The 21,001-nt window shown below is 49.1% G+C and overlaps 1 protein-coding gene across 1 annotated transcript in view; it reads left to right on the forward strand.

Annotated features, from left to right (window-relative positions):
• Positions 1-20,781, forward strand: part of GRIK4 (glutamate ionotropic receptor kainate type subunit 4) — a 201,509-nt gene extending 180,728 nt beyond the window's left edge. Inside the window, exons 13-20 of the mRNA XM_054291409.1 lie at positions 1,980-2,093; positions 8,858-8,967; positions 11,033-11,206; positions 12,255-12,420; positions 15,188-15,413; positions 16,865-16,993; positions 19,459-19,577; positions 20,339-20,781. Of these exons, the coding sequence (XP_054147384.1) occupies positions 1,980-2,093; positions 8,858-8,967; positions 11,033-11,206; positions 12,255-12,420; positions 15,188-15,413; positions 16,865-16,993; positions 19,459-19,577; positions 20,339-20,704 (1,404 nt within the window). The 3' untranslated portion in view covers positions 20,705-20,781. The remainder of the gene's footprint in view (positions 1-1,979; positions 2,094-8,857; positions 8,968-11,032; positions 11,207-12,254; positions 12,421-15,187; positions 15,414-16,864; positions 16,994-19,458; positions 19,578-20,338) is intronic.
• The last annotated feature ends 220 nt before the right edge of the window (positions 20,782-21,001 follow it).

The raw sequence follows: 21,001 nt of genomic DNA on the forward strand, positions 1-21,001 counted from the left end.
CTACAAACCTTTTGAGTGGTTTAGGAAATGTGACAATGACACTTAGAAACCTTTAAATTGGTTTAGGAAATAGGACAATGGCACCCACAAACCCTTTAAGTGGAGACAAGAGGGGTTTAGGAGGCTTTAGGCTTTCCTCATAGATAAAATCCTCCACATGCCACGTTCCAGAGATGAACTGATCCCGTTTCAGTGATCTGCTGGTGTTTACACAGGGCTCAACTGCTCACACACCACGCTGGGATTATTGGTGCCTTTTAAACAGCCTGTGGGTAAATGTCTGCCTGTGCAGAAATTCTGCTCAGCTCCTAATTCAGTGCAGCCTGAACCTCTCAGGAATCTGTATGAGCTGCTTGGAAACAATTCCAAAATGTCCACTGAGCATGTCCAGGCAGCTCTGCATGGCCTGGGAGGTGCCACCTTCTCTGTGACCCCTTTCTGGGCTTGTGGGTCACATTCCCTTTCTTTTCCCTCTCCTGGTTCCTTTCCTTTCCTGGTTCCTTTCCTTTCCTTTCCTTTCCTTTCCTTTCCTTTCCTTTCCTTTCCTTTCCTTTCCTTTCCTTTCCTTTCCTTTCCTTTCCTTTCCTTTCCTTTCCTTTCCTTTCCTTTTTCCTTTCCTTTTTCCTTTCCTTGTTCCTTTCCCTTGTTCCTTTCCCTTTCCCTTCTTTTCCCTCTCCTGCCCTTCCCTTTCGCAGCCTTTCCCAGCACCTCCATCAGGCCCATGGTGCCTTGGCATCTGCACAGACCTTTTGAAATTTAGGGACAAAAAGTGCAAAGAGCTTTTTCTTTCTCCCCCATCATCTCTTTTTTCCACATGCATAATCATCTTCCTGCAAAGCAGAGAAACAAATGGATAAGGGAGTGGAGGTTTCATTTTTACGGAAAGCAATTACAGACATTAAAAGAGCTAAAGTAATAAAAATAATATTTAAAATTCAAATCCCTTATCTATATTACAAGGGTATTAACATGAGAAGAAGTTATTTTTATTTTTTTTCTCCCCACTAATCTCATTTGCTTTGCAGGTCAATCTGCAAACTTTCATGCCAGTCCTCTGAATTTTTTTTTATTTCTTTTTAATTTGGAGACTGATCTGCAGTTCTGGAGGTCAGGGTTTGGCAGGTTTGTGAACTCCATGGCACAGGGGTGAGGATCCTGCTTTGTCCCCTTCCTGCTTGTACCAGAAGAGGCAGCTGTGTTCAGCAGGGAAGGGGGAGATTGTATTTTCTATGGATTAATATCATATTTATTGGTTTTCTATGGATTAATATAATATTTATTGGTTTTCTATGGATTAATATCATATTTATTGGTTTATGGCTCCAGGTTTTAATGCGTTGAATGAATAAAAATGGCAATTGGACTGTGAGCACTTGGGGGAAGGAGCTGCTCCAGACTGGAAGGGAAGGAAAAATAGGGAAAGGGAAGGCGAAATGGGGAAAGGGAATGAGAAATAGAGAAAAGGAAGGAAAATGGAGAAAGGAAAGGTAAAGTGGGGAAAGGAAGGGAAAAATGGGGAAAGGAAAGGAAAAATTAAGAAAGGGAAGGAAAATAGAGAAAGGGAAGGAAAAAGGGGAAAGGGAAGGCAAAATGGGGAAAGAGAGGGAAAAATGGGGAAAAGGAAGGAGAAATGGAGAAAAGGAGAGAAAAATGGGACAAGGGAGGCGAAAATGGGGAAAGGAAGGGAAAAATGGAGGAAAGGGAAGGCAAAATGGAGAAAGGAAAGATAAAGTGGGGAAAGGGAGGGGAAAATGAAGAAAAGGAAGGCAAAATGGGGCGACTGCTCCAGACCACAGGGCGGGCTAAACTTTGGGGTGAGTTTGAGCGGGGCTGTGTGGAACCCAGCCAGGCAGGTGTGGGGAGCTCCTGCTGTCCCATAAAGGTGGGACACCTCCCCTGCAGGCCTGGGGGTGCTGTGTTGGCCGCAGGTTTGCTCTTTCCCAGCATTCTGACCCTCTCCCTGTGTCCCTCCTGCCCAGAAAGCCGACCTGGCCGTGGCGGGGCTGACGATCACGGCGGAGCGCGAGAAGGTGATCGATTTCTCCAAGCCCTTCATGACTCTGGGCATCAGCATTCTCTACAGGGTTCACATGGTAAGAGCCTGATTTCAGTGCCATTTATGTCCCTCCATTATTTGCCTGCTTAGGGGAGGATAATGAACGACTCATAAAAAATATTTGGGTTTCTTATTTAAGCGCAAATGTGCTCGACCTTTATTTCCTGCTTTTCTCTGTCTCTCTGCTGCATGTCAGGATTGGGGAATTCCATTCCTATTCAACCCCCAGCCCTTTGGCTTCTCTCCCCACTCCTCCCAGGGCACATGATGGGGTTTTTTGGCATGGTGGGGGGTTCAGGATGGTTTTAGAGTGGTTTTAGGTGGATTTAAGTGGCTTTAAGGCCACTGGGTGAGGTGTGCTGAGGGCAGGTTTGGCTGGAGAGATGAAGAAGTGGGGCTGGAATTGCAGAAACTTGGCTTGGAGTCACCTTCCAGTTGGATTTAGTGATAAAACTGGCTGGGAGGCTGAGCTGGGATATCTGTGGGTGCTCCTTGATGGTGTCGGGGCCATTCCTGGTCCCATCTTTGCTCTCTTGGTGCCTTCTCCCACCTGAGAAAAGAAGGGGGAAAATGGGGAAAGGGAGGGGAAAATGGGGAAAGGAAAGGAGAAATGGGGAAAGGGAGGGGAAAATGGGGAAAGGGAAGGAGAAATGGGTGAAGGGAAGGAAAAATGGGGAAAACACTTCTGGTTTTCCTTTAAGGATGTGGTTTGCAGAGCAGCCCCTCAGCCTTCCCCTCCCCACCGCAAAATCCACCTCTGCAATGTCAAAAATTGCAGCTGACGTTTGCTAATCACTGCTGGGATGAGATGGAGCCTAATAAATAACCACAAATGAGCCTCTTCCTCGCTGAGGAGCTCTCTGCACACCCCGGGCTCCTTCAAATGTGATGACATTTTGTTTTCATTTCCATGTAGCTCCAGTGGCAAGTGATTTCTCAGCCCTTTCTCCTCCCCACGCCGCCAACCCAGCCACCACAGAGCCTGTGCCTCTTATCACACATAACCAAATATGGCAGCTTTAACCAGGGCTGTCATTTTTCTCAATTTCACTGCTTGTGATACAATCAAGGCTGGATTTCTGACACAGCAGCTCTAACAGGCTTCCTCAGAGAGCAAAAAGGCTTGGTTGGTTTTATTTGCTGCCCATTCTGCCCAGTCTGGGGGATGTGGGGATGGCAGGAGGTGGATGGGGAGCTCTGAGCAGTCCCTGGGTTTGGCAGGGGCTGGAATCACTGCCCAGGGTCGTTTCTGCCGGGAGGGATAAATCAGAATTTATCCATCTTTCCTCACATCCTGCCTCTGTGGCAGGGAATGAGGGACTGGAGGTGATTCTGGCTGCTCAGCCCTGAAAGTTCTTTGCCTTCAAAATGAGGAAATGGAGGCTGGGAGAGTGCACAGCCAAGTGAGCTGGGGCTTGAAGTGTTTCGACCTGATTGCTGCAGAGGACACAAGATGGGAAGGATGGATGGAAAAACTCCATCATTCCAGCCAGAGGAGCCTTGAGAGAGGCTGAGTCCCCTCCTGAGAGCTCTGCCAGCAAGGATCCTGCTGCCCCCAGGAATGCATTTGGTCATTGTGAGCCATGTGGGGGCTCCAAATGAGAGTCGGGATTCAGAGCAGCCTGTGCAGGGATTTTACTGAGCCCAGAGGGAAAGGAAGGATCTGGATGTGCCCTTGGAGCAGGAAAAGGGAAAGCAAAAAGCTCACTCTGGGGAGGCAGAAATGTTGATGTGTGCTTGGTCCAGCCGCAGGGCACCAAACCTGGGCACATCCCAGGATATCCTGGTTCAGTGCCCCTGGAGATGGTGTGGATATCCTGGGATGTGCCCTGGAGCAGGTGTGGATATCCTGCGATGGATCAGGTGTGGATATCTGGGATGTGCCCAGGTGTGGATATCTGGGATGTTCCCATCATTCAGTGCTCTGCAGTTGGACCAAGCCCACATCAGCATTTCTGCCTCCCCAGGCTGAGTTTTTTTGCTTCCCTCTGACTTCCAGATGCAGGACAGAGTTCTCTGCCCTCCTTTTTTAGGGAAAACACAGGTGAAAAATGGCATTAATGGGGCTGATTGTGGTTTCTCCAGATTCTGCGTGTTCAGGGCAGGGAGTGCTGAAAACAACAAATCCAGGGCTGTCCTCTCCTTCCCAAATGTCCCCCTTGTCCAAGATCTCCTGTCACCAACATCTTCCCAGCAAACTGCTGCTCACTGGCTGAAAAAACGAAGATTTCTAAGAACAACTTAGGAGGAGGGTAAATTAATCTCTCCCACATCCATCTGAGACCTTCATCAATTATTGGACATTTTGAACATATCTATTCCAGGAAAAATAGCTCTTCCAATTAACAAAGCTCTATTGGGACTGCCTAAAAATATCTGACAGACTCCAGATATTGTCATTCCCATCTTCAAAACAGATAAGAGAGAGTTTGTGCCCTCCGTGGGAACAGAATATCTTTATTCTTACCCACAACTGTGAATGAAAAGAATATGTCCCAGCAGCCTGGAAATGACTGGAGCTGAAAAGAACCAGAACTACTACAACTGTAAAGTCACAGGAGAGATTCACTGCCAAAAAGCTGGAGATTTAAAGCTTCCAACGCAATTTCCTTAATGAGAGTAATTTATTGACAAACTGCCCCAGAAATATAAAGAAGATATCAAGGCTTTAATTGAAGAAAGGGATTTTTTCATGAGAGATTCTCATGTGAGCTCCCTGCCAGCTCTGGGGTGCCAGGGAGGGTCAATCCCTGCCCTGCCTGGAATGATGAGCTCAGGAGCTGCAGCCTGTGCCCTGCACACCTTGCTGGCTCCCCAGGGCCTCATTTCATCCTTGAGGAGGAATAAGGAGTTCCTGAGCTGGTTGTGCTGCTGAGGAAAAGGGGGAACCAAAGTTTGAGGGGCGATGCACAGGAGAGATTCATTGCCAAGCTGGAGATTTAAAGCTTCCAACGTAATTTCCTTAATGAGAGTAATTTATAGACAAACTGCCCCAGAAATATAAAGAAGATATCAAGGCTTTAATTGCAGAAAGGGATTTTGTCATGGCAGGATCTCACAGAGAGGCTGTGCCAGCTCTGGGTGCCAGGAAGGGTCAGTCCCTGGAATGATGAGCTCAGGAGCTGCAGCCTGTGCCCTGCACATCTTGCTGGCTCCCCAGGGCCTCATTTCATCCTTGAGGAGGAATAAGGAGTTCCTGAGCTGGTTGTGCTGCTGAGGAAAAGGGGAAACAAAGTTTGAGGGGCACCCAGGAGAGCCAGAGGGAGCAGCTGGAATTTGGGGGAGATCTGGCCTCTCCTGAGCTTCAGGGAGAAGGTGAAACAATGGAGGATGCAAATAAAAGAGGATTTATGGGAGTTTAGGACAAGTTGGGCTAAGCAAAGGGGAGAGCTCTGGCAGTGCCACCCTTGGGCAGGTGGGCAGGTTCTCAGATTGACTTGAAGTCAACTCCCAAGGAAAAGTTCAGGTTCTCAGATTAAGTCAATTTGGAGGGAAAAATTCAGGTCCTCAGATTAACTTCCAGTCAATTCAGGCCATCAGATGAATTTTCAGTCAATTCCCAAGGAAAATTCCAGGTTCTCCTGGGTTTAATCCCAGAGTTTCTCTTCAAGGCAAAGTCTTCTGTTCCAGGTTATCTCCTGTCCACAGGTGAGGCACAAACAGAGGAAGACACCACATTCTCTGTGTCCTTTCCCAGTCTTTTGGTCAGTTGCTGCCATGTTCTGGTTTTCAGAGCCTCACCTGCGGATAGGAGATAACCTGGAACAGAAGAGAGGCATTGCCTTGAAGACAGACTCTGGAATTAAACCCAGGAGAACCTGGAATTTTCCTTGGGAATTGACTGGAAATTAAAATGAGGACCTGAATAGACTGAAAGTTAATCTGAGGACCTGAATTTTTCCTTGGGAATTGACTGGAAATTAATCTGAGAACCTGAATTTTTCCTTGGGAATTCACTGAAATTTAATCTGAGAACCTGAACTTTTCCTTGGGAATTGATTTAAAATTACCCTGAGAACCTGAACTTTTCCTTGGGAATTGACTGAAAATTAATCTAAGAACCTGAATTGACTGAAAATTAATCTGAGAACCTGAATTTTTCCTTGGGAATTGACTTAAAATAATCTGAGGACCTGAACATTTCCTTGGAAATTGACTTAAAATAATCTGAGGACCTGAACATTTCCTTGGGAATTGACTAAAAGTTAATCTGAGAACTGTAATTTTTCCTTGGGAATTCACTGAAATTTAATCTGAGAACCTGAACTTTTCCTTGGGAATTGATTTAAAATTACCCTGAGCATGGATGCTGAACCACTGCTCCTCAACCCATCCATTTGCCCAAATCCTCACCAAGCCAGACTCTCTAAAATTGCTCATCCCAGAACGGTTTGGCTTGGAAGGGACCTCAAAAACCCTTCGGTTCCAACCCCGCTGGGACAGTGCAGATCCCAAAACCTCGCCCTGGAGGACGCAGGCACGGGTTGTTGTGTGGTGCTGGGTTTTTCCTGCAGGCAGGGTTTGCTGGGGAAGGTTCCTGACACCTCGCAGGTTCCCAGATGGTGCCTGGAGCTGAGGATTTCACAGGTTCCTGGGTATTTTTGGCAGGGGGAGATTTTTTTTGTGCAACAACTGTTGCCTTTTCTAGCAACAGCTCGAGTCTCCAGCAGAACTGCCGGGACCTTGTGAAAATCAGGTTTTGCATAACGTTTAGTAGTAAAACAGCAAGATTTGGATGTGGAATTTAAAATGCTGGTCTAAGTCTGGGGAAGGAAAAACAAAATTAAAAAAAACCTTTGCAAAGCTCTGCCTCGTGGGAAGCTTCCCAGTTACAGGTGCCTGGGGAAGCTGTGGAGCTGTTTCAGGGATGCCAGGAGTGAATTTGTGGTTTGGGACAGAAAATTCAAGTTTCTGCGAGCTGTGGCTTCATCTCCCTCGGGTGTGCTTGAGCTTTTCTTTCCTTTCAGAGGATCTGCATCCACAGAGCTGGTGCTGACAGGAGAAATCCACCTCAGATGGGAGGTGTTTGGCTTTTTGAGAAACTTCCCCAGAAAAATTATTCTCCCTCTTTTGCACAAATTTGGTGGCGTTTGACAATTTTCTGGTGGTGGCAGTATCCTTGTGAAAGTTTCAAATGAAGATCAACCTGCTTTTTCTAGCAGTGAAGCCTTATATTTTTTTTTTAAGGAAAAGTGGTTTGCTGAGGAAAAAAACAGGAAATTCTGACGCATCCTGGAGATAAAAATATCCTGTTCGCTGAGATAAAAGTAATAATTTTATTGGGGTTTTTGTAAAAGAGGAAACTTTGCAAGGCCAGAGAGAGAAGTTTTGAAATTTATTTTTTTTTTCCTTTTGCTTCACAAATATATTTCCCCGTGAGCTCAGGTGAATTCCTTTCTGCCCAGTTAAGTGTGGTGTGGACAAGGATGGGGGGTACAGCAAACCCTGCCAAAGAGGGACAAAATGCTCTGACTGCCTCATTTTTCTCTCAATTCACCTCTTTCTTTGCCTGGAAGAACAAAAAAGGGGAGCAAAACAGATTTAGGAGATGAATGCAGTGGGGAAATGCTGCAGGACTCATTTGTGGGGTTGCTGTCACTTGTTTGCCCTGCAAGGCCATTCCAAAGCCTGGTTTATCCCTCTTCTCCTGTTTATTTCCTTTCTTCTGTTTATCCCACTTTCTCCCATTTATTCCCCTTCTCCTTTTTTTTTTCCTTTATTTCCTTTCTCCTTTTTTCCCCCTCTTTCTCCCATTTATTTCCCTTCTCCCTTTTATCCTCTTTGCCCCATTTATCCCCTTTCTTCCATTCATCCCTTTCTCCCATTTATTTCCTTTCTTCCACTTGTCCCCCTTCTCCTTTTTATCTCCCTTCCCCTTTTTATTCCCTTTTCTCCCATTTATCCCCTTCTTTCCCATTTATCCCCCTTCTACTGTTTATCCCATTTCTCCCATTTATACCCTTTGCCCCATTTTTTTCTATTTCTCCCCTTCTCCCATTTATTTCCCTTTCTCCCATTTATGTCCCTTCTCCTGCTTATCCCCTTTGCCCCATTTCCCCCCTTTCTCCCATTTATCCCCCTTCTCCCATTTATTTCCCTTTCTCCCATTTATCCCCATTCCCCTTTTTATTCCCATTTATCCCCCTTCTCCCATTTCTCCCCCTTGTCCCATTTATTCCCTTTGCCTCATTTCTTCCATTTCTCCCCCTTTCTTCCATTTATCCCCCTTCTCCTTTTTATTCCTCTTTCTCCCATGTATTTCCTCTCTCCCATTTATCCTCTTTGCCCTCTTTCTCCCATTTATTTCCCTTCTGCTATTTACCCCCTTCCCCTTTTTATCCCCCTTTCTCCCATTTATCCCCTCTATACTGTTTATCCCCTTTGCCCCATTTCTCCGCTTTCTCCCATTTATCCCCTTCTCTTTTTTATTCCTCTTTCTCCCATTTATCCCCATTCCACTTTTATTCCCATTTCTCCCATTTATCCCCCTTTTTCCCATTTCTCCCCCTTCTCTCATTTATCCCCTTTGCCCCACTTCTCCCATTTCTTCTCCTTCTCCTGTTTATTTCCTTTCTCCTGTTTACCCCCTCCTCCCATTTATCCCACTTCTCCCATTTTTCCCATTCCCCTTTTTATTCCCATTTCTCCCATTTTTCCCCACTAATCCCCTTTCCCCCATTTATCCACGTCCCTCCTGCAGCACCACCAGCACCGGTAATTTCCCTCTTGCCCTTCCAGAACCATTCCCACCTTTCCCAACCCACCCAGCTCCAACTCCTCCTTTGCTTTTTCCCTCTCCAGGGCCGCAGACCCGGCTATTTCTCCTTCCTGGACCCTTTTTCTCCGGGCGTCTGGCTCTTCATGCTGCTCGCCTACCTGGCCGTCAGCTGCGTCCTCTTCCTGGTGGCTCGGTAATGTCGCGGCGCCTTTCCCTTCCTCGCGGTGCCACCTAGTGTCCCTGCAGGCCCAGAGGGACACGGGGACATCCTGTGCCCCCAGCTCCCCAGGATGGGCTGGCATGAAGCGTCCCTGCCCCCTGTGCCAGCTGGGCACTGAAGTTTGTCACCATGTCCCAGCTGGGCGCTGAGGTTTGTCACCGTGTCCCCACACTGGGATGGCCACCGTGCCTTGGGGCAGGATGTGTTTGGTCACAGTGGTGCCCTGGGGTGGTGGGAAAAGGTTTTGGTGCTATTTAAATGCTCCCTCAGATGTTTTTTACCCCTTGTCCTGAGTAGGGAGGGTGGAGGATGTTAGGAACCTGCAAATCCATTCTGAGGTGTGAACACGAATTCCACCATGAATTCCACCACGAATTCCAGTGATGCCTGGCTCCCCAGTTTGTGGAGGACAGGGAAGTTTATGACTATCTTTGACCAGCTTTGAGTGCAGAGCCTCATTTGGCAGCTCTCATTCCCCTGTGACCAATTTCAATCCGTCTCAAAACACCTCCCTGAGTGCTCACCCCAACACAGCCCCAGGGTCTCCAGTGCTGCTCTCCCTGCCCTGCCCACCATGTGCCAGGGACTGCTCAGGGCTCCCTGGCTCTTTGGGGACCCCTCAGTGCCCAATTCTTATTGCACAGGGACCCCTCAGTGTCACAGAGGGACCCCTCAGTGCCCAATTCTCATCACACAGAGACCCCTCAGTGCCCAATTCTCATTGCACAGAGACCCCTCAGAGCCCAATTCTCATCACACAGGGAGCCCTCAGTGCCCAATTCTCATCGCACAGAGACCCCTCAGAGCCCAATTCTCCTTACACAGAGACCCCTCAGTGCCCAATTCTCATTGCGCAGGGACCCCTCAGTGCCCAATTCTCCTTACAAATTGGGACAGTGCTGTCACTGGCTCCCTCAGCGTGGCTGAAGCTGCCATCCTGACAGGGCTTTAATGGTTTCTTCGAGTGCTGTTACAGCCTCAGAAATGCAGGTCTGGAGAAACCATTGAATTATGCACAGCTGGTGCCTCTTCAGCCCCTTCCTCATGTTTTAAATATGATGCTCCAGAAAGGTGCCTTTGCCCAGCTCCCCTCTGGAGAGGGAGCTTTGGCTGCTGCTCCCTGCCTTGCTCAGCAGGAAGGAGCTCTTGACCCTGTGAGCTGCAGACTCTCCAGAGCTCTGGGGTTTGCTGCCAGTGCTTGATCCACCATGGAGGGTCTGCAGGAAATAACCTCCTCCTCGTGCTGCCTGGCACACAGTGAGAGAGGAGATGCAGGGATGAAAAGAGCTCCCTGATATTGGCTAAATGTGATGTGAGCTGGCACAGCCCTGCAGCTGTTTTGGCAGCAGCCCCAAAATGACCCTCCCAGGCCCCAGATTTCTTAGCTAGAGCAGTACAGAGTGCAGCACATTAATTAGCTGACTTTCTTAGCAACCAGGGAACTGGAAACAGCAAAAGAGAAAGAGAGATGCAGTCACAGCAGTGACAGGCTCAGACATTTCCCATTCCCACCTCTGTCCTGTCCCTGAAGGATGGGATGCTTTCAAACAGCAGCACTCAGCTTCCAGCTCCAGCTCAGACCTTCTCAGAGCAACCCTTTGCACCAATAGAGTTTTCCTTGATGGTTTAATGCAGTCAGGGCTCAAACACTTTGCTTTTGAACTTCCCATCAGTGCTCGTGCTCCGACAGGGAGCACAGCCAGAGATGTTTGATTTCTGCTTCCCATCAAGTCCGTGCACATCTGGAGCTCCTGCTGTGGTGTGGATCTGCAGGACGCACGCAGAGCTGCCCACAGCAGAGCCTCTCAAAGTTTTGTGCAAATCTTTACAAGAAAGCCTCTGGCTCCTGAGCCTTCGAGCAAACGTTTCACACAGCTCTGAGCCCTGGGCCTCAACTGACAGCAAAGCATTTCCTCCTCAGAAAGCTCTGCCTCCAGGAGAGCTGGAGCTTCACAGCTTTCCTCTCTTTTGTGTTTTTTTTTAAAGTGTCCCATTTCCCAGCACGTTCCCTGAGCTCTCCTTTTTTTTCTCCTTTCAGGCTGACACCGTACGAGTGGTACAGCCCCCACCCCTGCTCCCAAGGTCGCTGCAACCTCCTGGTGAACCAGTACTCGCTGGGGAACTCGCTGTGGTTCCCCGTGGGGGGGTTCATGCAGCAGGGCTCCACCATCGCCCCCCAGGCTCTGTCCACGCGCTGCGTCAGCGGCGTCTGGTAAGGAGGGCAGCGCTTCTTCCTCCCAGGGGGGTTTCTCTGGGCAGAGGGATGTGCAGGAGGGAATTCTTCATGGGAAGGGCTGTGGGATATTGGGAGGAAGTGTTCGAGGAGGACTGGATGTGGCACTCACTTGTCTGGGTGACCCATGGGGACTGATGGTTTTGGAGGGATGTGACCGTGTTCACAAGGGGCTTAGGGTGAGGGAAGAGACGAGGATCTGACTCCATGTTTCAGAAGGCTTGATTTATTATTTTGTGATATATATTATATTAAAACTACACTAAAACAATAGAAGAAAGGATTTCCTCAGATGGGTAGCTAACGATAGAATAGAAAAGGAATGATAACAAAGGCTTGTGGCTTGGACTCTCTGTCCAAGCCAGCTCACTGTGATTGGCCATTATGTCACAGACATCTTTTTATGAAAATCCTTTTCTTAGGATTTTTCTTCTTGAGAAGCTGAGAGGCCTCAGGAACAAAATGTAAACAACAGTTATCTGCTGCTGTAGAATGCAGGTTATTGGCCCATCTTAGATGTTTGCAATTAATGGCCAACCACAGCCCAGTTAGCTTGGACTCTCTGTCCGAGACACAAACCTTTATTATTCATTCCTTTCTATTCTTAGCTTAGCTAGCCTTCTGAGATGAAACTTTTCCTTCTATTCTTTTTACTATAGTTCTAATGTAATATATATATCATAAAATAATAAACCTTCTGAAATATGGAGTCAGATCTACATCTCTTCCTTCATCCTGAAAAGCCCTGTGAACACGGTCACAGCCATTAATTAGAAACAACCACATGAGACCAATCCCAGATGCACCTGTTGCATTCCACAGCAGCAGATAACCATTGTTTACATTTTGTTCCTGAGACTTCCCAGCTTCTCAGGAGGAAAAATCCTAAGGAAAGGATTTTCCATAAAAGATGTCTGTGACAGAGGGATTTTGCAACCTCAGTGATTCTGGCATTCTGCAAGGCAAAGGGTGTGGATGGAGAGCAGATTTCCTGAGGGAAACCACACCTTCCCTTCCCTCCCCTTAGGTGGGCATTCACCTTGATCATCATCTCCTCCTACACGGCCAACCTGGCGGCGTTCCTGACCGTGCAGAGGATGGACGTGCCCATCGAGTCCGTGGATGACCTCGCTGACCAGACCACCATCGAGTACGGCACCATCCACGGCGGCTCCAGCATGACCTTCTTCCAAGTAAACCCCATTCTCTGGCTGCCTGGGGGGGCAGGGGGTGCACAAGGCTCCCCTCAATCACATTGGGGTGTCCCTTCAGCCTGCTGTGCCCCTGTGTCACTCCAACTCTGGAGAGATCCCTGCACAGGATGAATGGTGGGAGAGGCAGGGTGGAGGACACAGGGAGGGAATTCAACAAGGAATTCAAATTTTCACGGGTCTCCACATGGTTTTAGCTTTTATTTGAGAGTCTTTCAGGTGGGATAAGCAAAGAAACGTTTGCACAACCCAGGCAAAGTGCTGGAGCCTGTGTGAGGTCAGTGGCACTGAAATAAGTCAAGTGTATGCAAAGTTATGCGGGCCATTTAGCCCAATTTAATTTTTATCTTCCCCGCTCTGCTCAGAAGGGAAATAAATGAGTGAATCTTTTCTGCAGCGCTCTGAACGCACAAAGAACCGCTTGAGGATTATTTATTTATTTATTGCTTGTTGAAATTCCAAAAGGAGAGAAAGCTTGTTCTCACTCTTTCCCCCCACTCTGAGTCTGAACTGAATTTGGAAGGCTGGGAAATCTCTGGAGTCAGCCTGAGCTTTTCAGGCCAACTTTATGCTCTTCAGGGGTATGGAAAAGAGCTACTTTTAAGCCAGACTTTACATCTAAAATGAGCTGAGCAGGGCCTAAGTGAGGGGGGTGGTTGTATACGAGGAGCTCACTTGAGGAAAGCTTTCAAGTTCAAACCCCTGGCTGTGTCTGTGCACTGCCTGGCAGTGAGGAAATGAGAGAGGAAATTTGGAAAAGAGGATTTTGTCCTATTTGTGGTGATTTAAATTGTTTTGGGATCCATTTTCCTCTGGTGTAAGGACGGGGAGGTTAAATAGTGATGCAAACTGCCTCCATCCCTCCTCCCTTCCTGGGTGCACGAAGGAATGTTTGTCCCCTCCTGAGGCACCTTGTCCTGGCAGTGCTTCCCCTGACACTGACACACGGTTTAAGGTCTAAAAATGCAGTGAAACAGAACCAAACCCCCCCTGCTCATCTGTCTCCTGCCCAAGTGGCTGCACCCAGAGGACAGAGCTGGACAGATGAGGACAGGAACTGGGTCAGCAGCAGAATCCCTGAGGCTCTCCAGCATCGCTCACCAGCCACAGAAAACGAGCCCTTGACAGTATGAAAATGCTCATGTAGAGCAGGGTGTGTTTATATTCAGTCTTTGTGCAAGCAGCTTTCAGTCTCTGCTCTGCACAGGCATAAGAGATTCATCATTCTCAGCTCTCTTTTCATCAGACCAAGGTGGTTCAGCCACCAGCCAGCTCTGAGGATTTGGGGCTGGCTGAGCTTTGGTTTATTGCAATCAATGACAAAAAACCCCAGTCCTTTTCAGCAAGCTCTTGAACTTGCCTCACAGGGGGGTGAACCAAATCTGGATTATTTTTTGAATTAAATTTGTGAGCAACAATCTCCAGAGAGCTTTTGTGCTGCCCCCAGCCCTCAGTGCCCTCCTCAGGGTGCTGGAGTCTGGCTCTGACACTGAAGAACTGTTGGGACGGTGTTTGAGGGATGGTCAGTATGGTGTGAGCACCCAGAGGTTTCAATCAACCAAGCAGGAGCTGATTTTTGTGTGTTTTTGATATGTGGTCACTAAAATTATGATTTTTTTTTTTTTTTCTAAAATTGAATTTAGTTTGTTTTGCCAGACTTTGTTGGAATTTGGGTGTTTCATGCCCAGCTTTTCCAACAAACTCTCAACACATTTGGGCCTCTTTGAGATAAACAAAGATGAGGCACCAAAATCCTTCCTGAGTCTGAAACCAGATTTGATTCCTCTCTCCATTGTGGCTTTTCTGCAGCAGTGCCTGTTATGGAGGTTTAATTTTATGGGTCTGTTCTGGTTTGAAAGCAAAACCAGTGAGAGACTTCAAGTCAGAAATAAAATTTATTAGGAAAAAGGGAAAAGAAAACCAAAATACATGCAATACTACAAAAGAAAAAACCACTGATGGGATCCGAATGCAACCTGACCCCCTGTTGGTCAGGGTGTTGGTAGCAGTCCAGTTGGATTGGTGGCTGCAGCCCTCCTGGAGTGGCAGATGTGGGTCTGGTGGAGCAGTGATCCTGTAGAAAGGGTGTTGTAAAGACCCAGTGGAAAAGACAGTCATTCATCTGGGAATCCAGTGGAAAGACTGCCTGTTCTGTCACAAACTCCAGATTATATCCAGGTGGAGATGCTTAGCTCCTCCTCCTGCGCAGAGCATCTCACAATGGGCTGATATCATTTTGTGAGCCATGTAGTGGTCCATTAAACAGAAATGGCTCCTGGAGGGAGTTCTGTCACAAACCCCAGATTATATCCATGTGGGGATGCTCCTCCCCCCTGGAGCATCTCACAATGGGCTGTTATCCTTCTGAGTCATGTGGTGGGTTCATTAAACAGAAATGGCTCCTGGAGGGAATTATCTCTGAGTCATGCAGCAAGGCATTGATGGCCCCATTAACAGGAGATAAGGAAAAAATGCCCCTCCTGCTTTCAGCAGCTCTTGACTGGTGTCCTAATTTGAAAAGGAAGTGAGTTGTTTGGGAGTTTGTGGTCAATAGAACATATCTTAATATTGTAACCTAGGACCAGCCCCTCCTGGTTTCAGCAGCTCTTGGCGATGGTGTCCTGGTTTGAAAAGGAAGTGAGTTTTTTAGGAATTTGTGGTCAATATCTTAATATTGTAACCTAGGACAGGATCTAATTTACCCCAAAATCTCCTCCCTGAGCCATGGCTGCCTCTTTCCCCCCTGCAGAACTCCCGCTACCAGACGTACCAGCGGATGTGGAATTACATGTACTCCAAGCAGCCCAGCGTCTTCGTGAAGAGCACGGAGGAAGGGATCGCGCGCGTGCTGAACTCCAACTACGCCTTCCTGCTGGAGTCCACCATGAACGAGTATTATCGGCAGCGCAATTGCAACCTCACGCAGGTCGGGGGCCTTCTGGACACCAAGGGCTACGGGATTGGCATGCCCGTCGGTAGGCAGTGAAGAACAATTCTAGTCCTTCTCGGCTGTCGGCAGAGGACCGGAGCGTTCCAAAGGCTGCGCCGGCTCTAAAAGCCAACGTTGCATCTCACAGGGTCCTTTTAATTTCTTACCTGTTGCCCATGCTCAGAGCCAGATGTGCAAGATGTTGCTCTGGTTCAGAGCCAGATGTGTGAGACCCTGCTCTGGTCCAGAGCCAGATGTGTGAGACCCTGCTCTGGTCCAGAGCCATGTGAGACGCGACCACGGCTCTTTTGATGATTCATGTGAAAGATGTCTCAAAATTGCTGCTTGTTTTCTGCATACCTGCTCTTTGCTGTTTCCTTTCCCCAACCAGTGTTTGTGCATCGTTTCGTGCTCCTTGTTTTAATCCCAGAAGTGATGTCGAAGTAATGCTGTGGCAATTCTGGTAGTTTTTAGCAGGGATGTCTTAACAGCTGGTGGTTCTTGAAACTGCAGGCCAGAGACTTGGCTTTCACCAGGTTTAACAAATGCAGGGGCTTTGTCTTTCAAATGCATGAGCTCACAAGAGAACACCACCACTAAATAAGGGTTTAGTTGTTATTCAAAACGATGATCCGCTGGTCTTTTGGACAGCCTGGAAGCCTTGTCCTGACCTTTAAGCCCTGGCATTTAGCAACACAAAGTTGAGGTGGATTACATAAGGCCCCGTCACACAAACAGCCACTCTAGTTTAGGGAACATGGGTAAGCTTGTAAAGTCACAGCAACCTGATCAAAGTGAGTACAAATCCCTACCTTCAGGGCTAAATTTGTTCTGACATTGTCTTGTTAAACAGTGAAACCGTAGCAGATAAGAGGAGCAGAAAGCTGCTGGCTGGGACAATAGTGCAGAGTTACTGGGAGAAGCAGAGTCTTTCCCATGGCCCTTCCTCAGGATCTCTGGTGGCAGACAAGGATCTCTGGTAGCAGACACTGGGACTGCAGCAGAGCTCCCTGCCCAGCACAGGACTGAGCTCCTCCAGCATGGACATTTTGGCTTCCATGATCCTTGGGCTCCTTCCAGCTCAGGATTTCTGTGACCAGTTTGAGGGAAGGAGCTTTAGAACAAGGTGAAATTGGGGGTGGAATGACAAGAGAGGTGGAATTGGAGGTGGAATGACGAGAGAGAGACCTCTGTGGTCTGCAGGAGCAGGGTATTGAACTGCTCATTCAAAAGCCAAAGCTCCCCTTGCCATGGAGCTCCTTCAGTGGCCTGTGTGGCTCCTGGTGGCCAGGTAAAGTCACCTTCTGCAGGTGACATTAACCAGGTGACATTCCCAGAGGGATGGCTGCAGCTCTCCATGGCTGGCATGGACTGACAGCCCCCTCCAAGCCACCCAGAGAGGAGCTGTGCTAGCTGGGCACGCTGGGGTGGGGTGAGGGGCGAGGATGATGATGGGGAGGAAGGTGGGGCCCTACCACGTCCCTCTCGGCGTTGCAGGCTCCGTGTTCCGTGATGAATTTGACCTGGCCATCCTCCAGCTGCAGGAGAACAACCGCCTGGAGATCCTGAAGCGCAAGTGGTGGGAAGGAGGGAAGTGCCCCAAAGAGGAGGACCACAGAGCCAAAGGTAAGCCCTGCACTCCCAAAGGACCAGGCACAGAAAAATCGTGGCCAGAGGTGCAAGGATGGATGCCCAGCTGTGTGTCTGACAGGTTTTCTGCCTGAGAATTGCTTTTTCCCCTTCTCCTGACCTGAGATTCCTTCCTTCACAACTCAAGGAGAAAGCCGAGCAGCTCCGCCGCGCCTCACGCTGTGTGTTTTTGCCTGGGGCAGAGATAGCGGGAACAACCAAATGACAAATATTGGAGGCATATGGAGGGTAAATTAGCTTCTAATGAATGTCTGGGAAAATGGATGGCTGAGGGGATCAGACCAAAATCCTGGGTTCCTTGAAGGGAGATGGATCTCCACCACAGGCCCGCTGGTTAATGGCTTCATGTGAAAGCGTCTTTTAAACAGCCAGGGGAAGGGACACAAGGACTTTATTAGCACATTTGTAAACTGAGGAGCAAATTCTTTTGGGTAATGCTATGCAAATTGCCATAAAAGCCACCACATTAGGCTGATGTCCCAGCATGAGAGCAGTTGCCAGCTTAACACAGTTGCTGCATTTTTTAGTTTTGGCAGCGGCCCTTTCCTCAGCAAGTGTTTTCTGCGAGGCCAGCAGGCCCCCCAGTTAAAAGCACAGCCTTGTGACCTTTGTGGGAGCTGAGAAAAGAGCCAAGCCAGGGCTGGGGAAGCTCTTTTGGAGTTTTGACCTTGCAGCAGGTGTAGGTGTGTGTGTCTGCGCAGTTCCTGCTGGGAGGTGATGCTCACTTTTGGGCAGTGCTGCTCTACAGACAGCCCCAGTTATTCATCTCCAGGCTGAAGGTGTAAGACATCAGGTTATTGCTATTAAATGAGTTACTTTTGAAGGTGGAAGGGTTTATTTTCTCCCTGGACTGTGCCAAAGGCAGCTCTAAGGTGGAATCTAGGCTGAGGGCTGTTTTGAGATGGCTTTGGAAGGGGAAGCTGGGCTGTGTCTGGCACTGCCCAGCACAATCTGTGACCCTGGGCAAGTTTTTACTGTTAGATTGTTTCCCTATGCCATGGAGATGAGGAAAGCTGTAGCTGCATGGAAAAAGGAAATATCTCTCAGTGAGCTTGGGTGTCTGAGGTGGTACCCAGACAGAATGATAGGAGGATGTGTAGAGCCTAAATTAACACTTGTGAGCTGCAGAGGGGAGAGGATGGCCTTTAGCTTTGGGTCTGAATTGTGATTCTGGGCTGTTTTATCTGCCTTGCCATTGCTGTAGAAACACCTCTGCAAAAGTGTCTGATTTACAGACTCCCTGCATTGCTCTGGGGGTGGTGCCAAAAGAATGACGGAGGAGGAGGCAGAAATGTGACCTGCTAAGTTTTAGAACAAAACAGGTCAGCGATTTACAAGGATTTTGGTGAGGTTTTATGTCTAAAAGCCACGCCGAGATCAAGTCAATAAATCATCTATTCTTACACTTTGATTTAATGCTACAGGAGGGAGAGGAAGAGTTTTATAGATGTTCTTGTTGAGTAATGGCCTCACACAGCCAAGCCAGGGCAGAGCACATGTTTTTTAGTAATCAATCCAATCAGAGACCCAAACCAAACACAGGAGACAGGAACCATATCCCAAATGTTGAGGTCAGCTCATCTCACAGACAGATGGAGGCACAGTTTTGGGGACCAGGGCTGTGGTGGCAAGTGAAGAGATGACCTCAGCACATGGAAAGCTCAGATTTTTAAGGGATGGATTTTCTTTCAGCTGGTGGAACTTTCTGGAATGCAGGCTGGGTAGGTTTGGTGGTCATCCATAGGAAGGAAGTTGAGCAGGGGAGGTGGGATGAGCTGTCCATGGAAGGGGCTGTTCCCTCCTCATGGGCCAGGGGTGTTGGGCAGAGACCCCCAACCCACAGCCAGGTGCCCCAGGGTGGCAGGGACCCCATTTTGTCACCCTGTAGTGACACAGCATCCTGCTCTTGTTTGGAGCCTCTCCATCCCCACTGCAGTCCAGAATCATTTTCCTGCAGCACTTTGTGATGCAATCAAAGGAGCTTTTCCTGCTGCCAGCTTCCTTTAAAGCCCTCCCTGTCTCCTTTATCTCTCTCCTTTAACAACCTTGCTCCTCTTCCTTCTCAAGTTCAAAGCCACTGGAGCTGGGTGAATAATTTGCAGGGATTAATGTGCCCCTTTGATCCTGCCTTTTTCCCCCTCCTGTTTTCAGTTTGTCCACAAATTGCTTTGTGCTTCCCCTCCAACGTTCTGGCTGTTTATCTGCAAAATCATCATTTCTGAGCAGGCATCTTCGATCCTGCAGTTATTGCAAGTCACTCACTTGGGCCATCTGAGTCATGCAGGCAGCTATTAATAGGACACTGCTGGCTCTGTGCTTTTGGTCCCTGGCTGGGCATCCACAATGCCAACAAAACAGCAAAGCCTGGGGCTTCTGTGCAGCGATACTTGCGATTTATGATGTGTCTGCCTCTCCAGAGTGCCTCTCCTGCTTTATTTCAGGCTTGGGGATGGAGAACATTGGTGGAATCTTCGTGGTGCTCATCTGTGGCCTAATCGTAGCAATTTTTATGGCAATGCTGGAATTTTTGTGGAGCCTTCGACACTCTGAGCAGTCAGAGGTAGGAGCTGGAAGTGTTCTGAAGGGACAGGATGTGTTTATTGCTGTCTGTGGGGTGTGATGCACCCAGGCTGAGGAGCAATCCCAGCCAGGACAGCTCAAACCCAGGAACAGGCTTGGTCCTTTGGGCAGAGTATAAAATCCATGATTTTCTCATGGACTCCTACCCAGAGTGAGGCTGTAGAGATGCTCCAAGGGCTGTAGAGATGCTCTGAGGGCTTTCAAAGGGATCAAAGATGTGTACAAAGATGTGTTCCTTTCCTGGGGATGGGATTTCTACCTGCAGCAGGTTTGGATCCTGTGCTGATCTAGGAATGAAGAACACAGGGGTGTCTCTGATGAGAGGCGGAGTTGGGTTAAACCAAGTGTAGATTCTGAGCATTGGAGCTGAAAACCAGCAGCGCTGACTCCATAAAAATTTGGGGTCAGAATCACATAATGGAATGTTAAAACAGATTGGATTGGAAGGGACCTTAAAGCTCATCCAGTTCCACCGCTTGCCATGGTCAGGGACACCTCCCACTATTCCAGGTCACTCCAAGCCCTCATGACTCCAGGACCCAGAGCCCCTGAGGGACTCAGAGCTCACTCAGGTGAGCTTGGGTCCAAGCTCTCATCCTTCCAGGACCCAGAGCCCCTGAGGGACTCAGAGCTCGCTCAGGTGAACTTGGGTAGGTCAGGACTCCAAGTCCTCGTCACTCCAGGCCCCAGAGGCACTCAGAGCTTGCTCAGGTGAGCAGCCCAGCTCCGTTCTCCCCGCAGGTGTCGGTGTGCCAAGAGATGGTGACGGAGCTGCGCAACATCATCCTGTGCAAGGACAGTTTCCACCCCCGTCGGAGGCGAGGGGCGGTGGTTCGGACTCGCCCCGCGGCGCCCGAGGAGCGCCGAGCCCGCAGCACCACCACGCTCAGCAACGGCAAGCTGTGCAGCGGGGGCGAGCCAGACCCCCTGGCACAAAGACTGGCACAGGAGGCTGCCCTGGTGGCCCGGGGCTGCACCCACATCCGCGTGTGCCCCGAGTGCCGCCGCTTCCAGGGGCTGCGGGCGCGGCCGGCCGCGGGGTCGCCGGCGCGCAGCGAGGAGAGCCTGGAGTGGGACAAGGCCACCAACAGCAGCGGGCCCGAGTAGCGCCAGGCCGAGGGGGCGTCGGGGTGGGGACGAGAGGGTCCTGTTCCATTTTACAGAACATGGACTTGTACAATGTCAACTCGTTTTTAAATCAATAGCAGTTACCCGGCTTCTCCAGAGCGAGGTGGATCGTGGCATGGACACCGAGGCCCAGCTGTGGTTTTGGTGTCCACCACGGCCTGGCAGGGCAGGAGGGAGGTCCTCAGGCTGGTGGGTGTCCAGAGGTTGTCTCTGGGATGGAGGGATGTGGTGGGTGGCTGGTGTAGCAGGAATTGCCCACCCAGGGTTCAAGGAGGG

This window comes from Melozone crissalis, unplaced genomic scaffold, assembly GCF_028551555.1.
Source record: "Melozone crissalis strain CALT ecotype California unplaced genomic scaffold, PUWL_Pcris_2 ptg000092l_1, whole genome shotgun sequence".
NCBI lineage: Eukaryota > Metazoa > Chordata > Aves > Passeriformes > Passerellidae > Melozone > Melozone crissalis.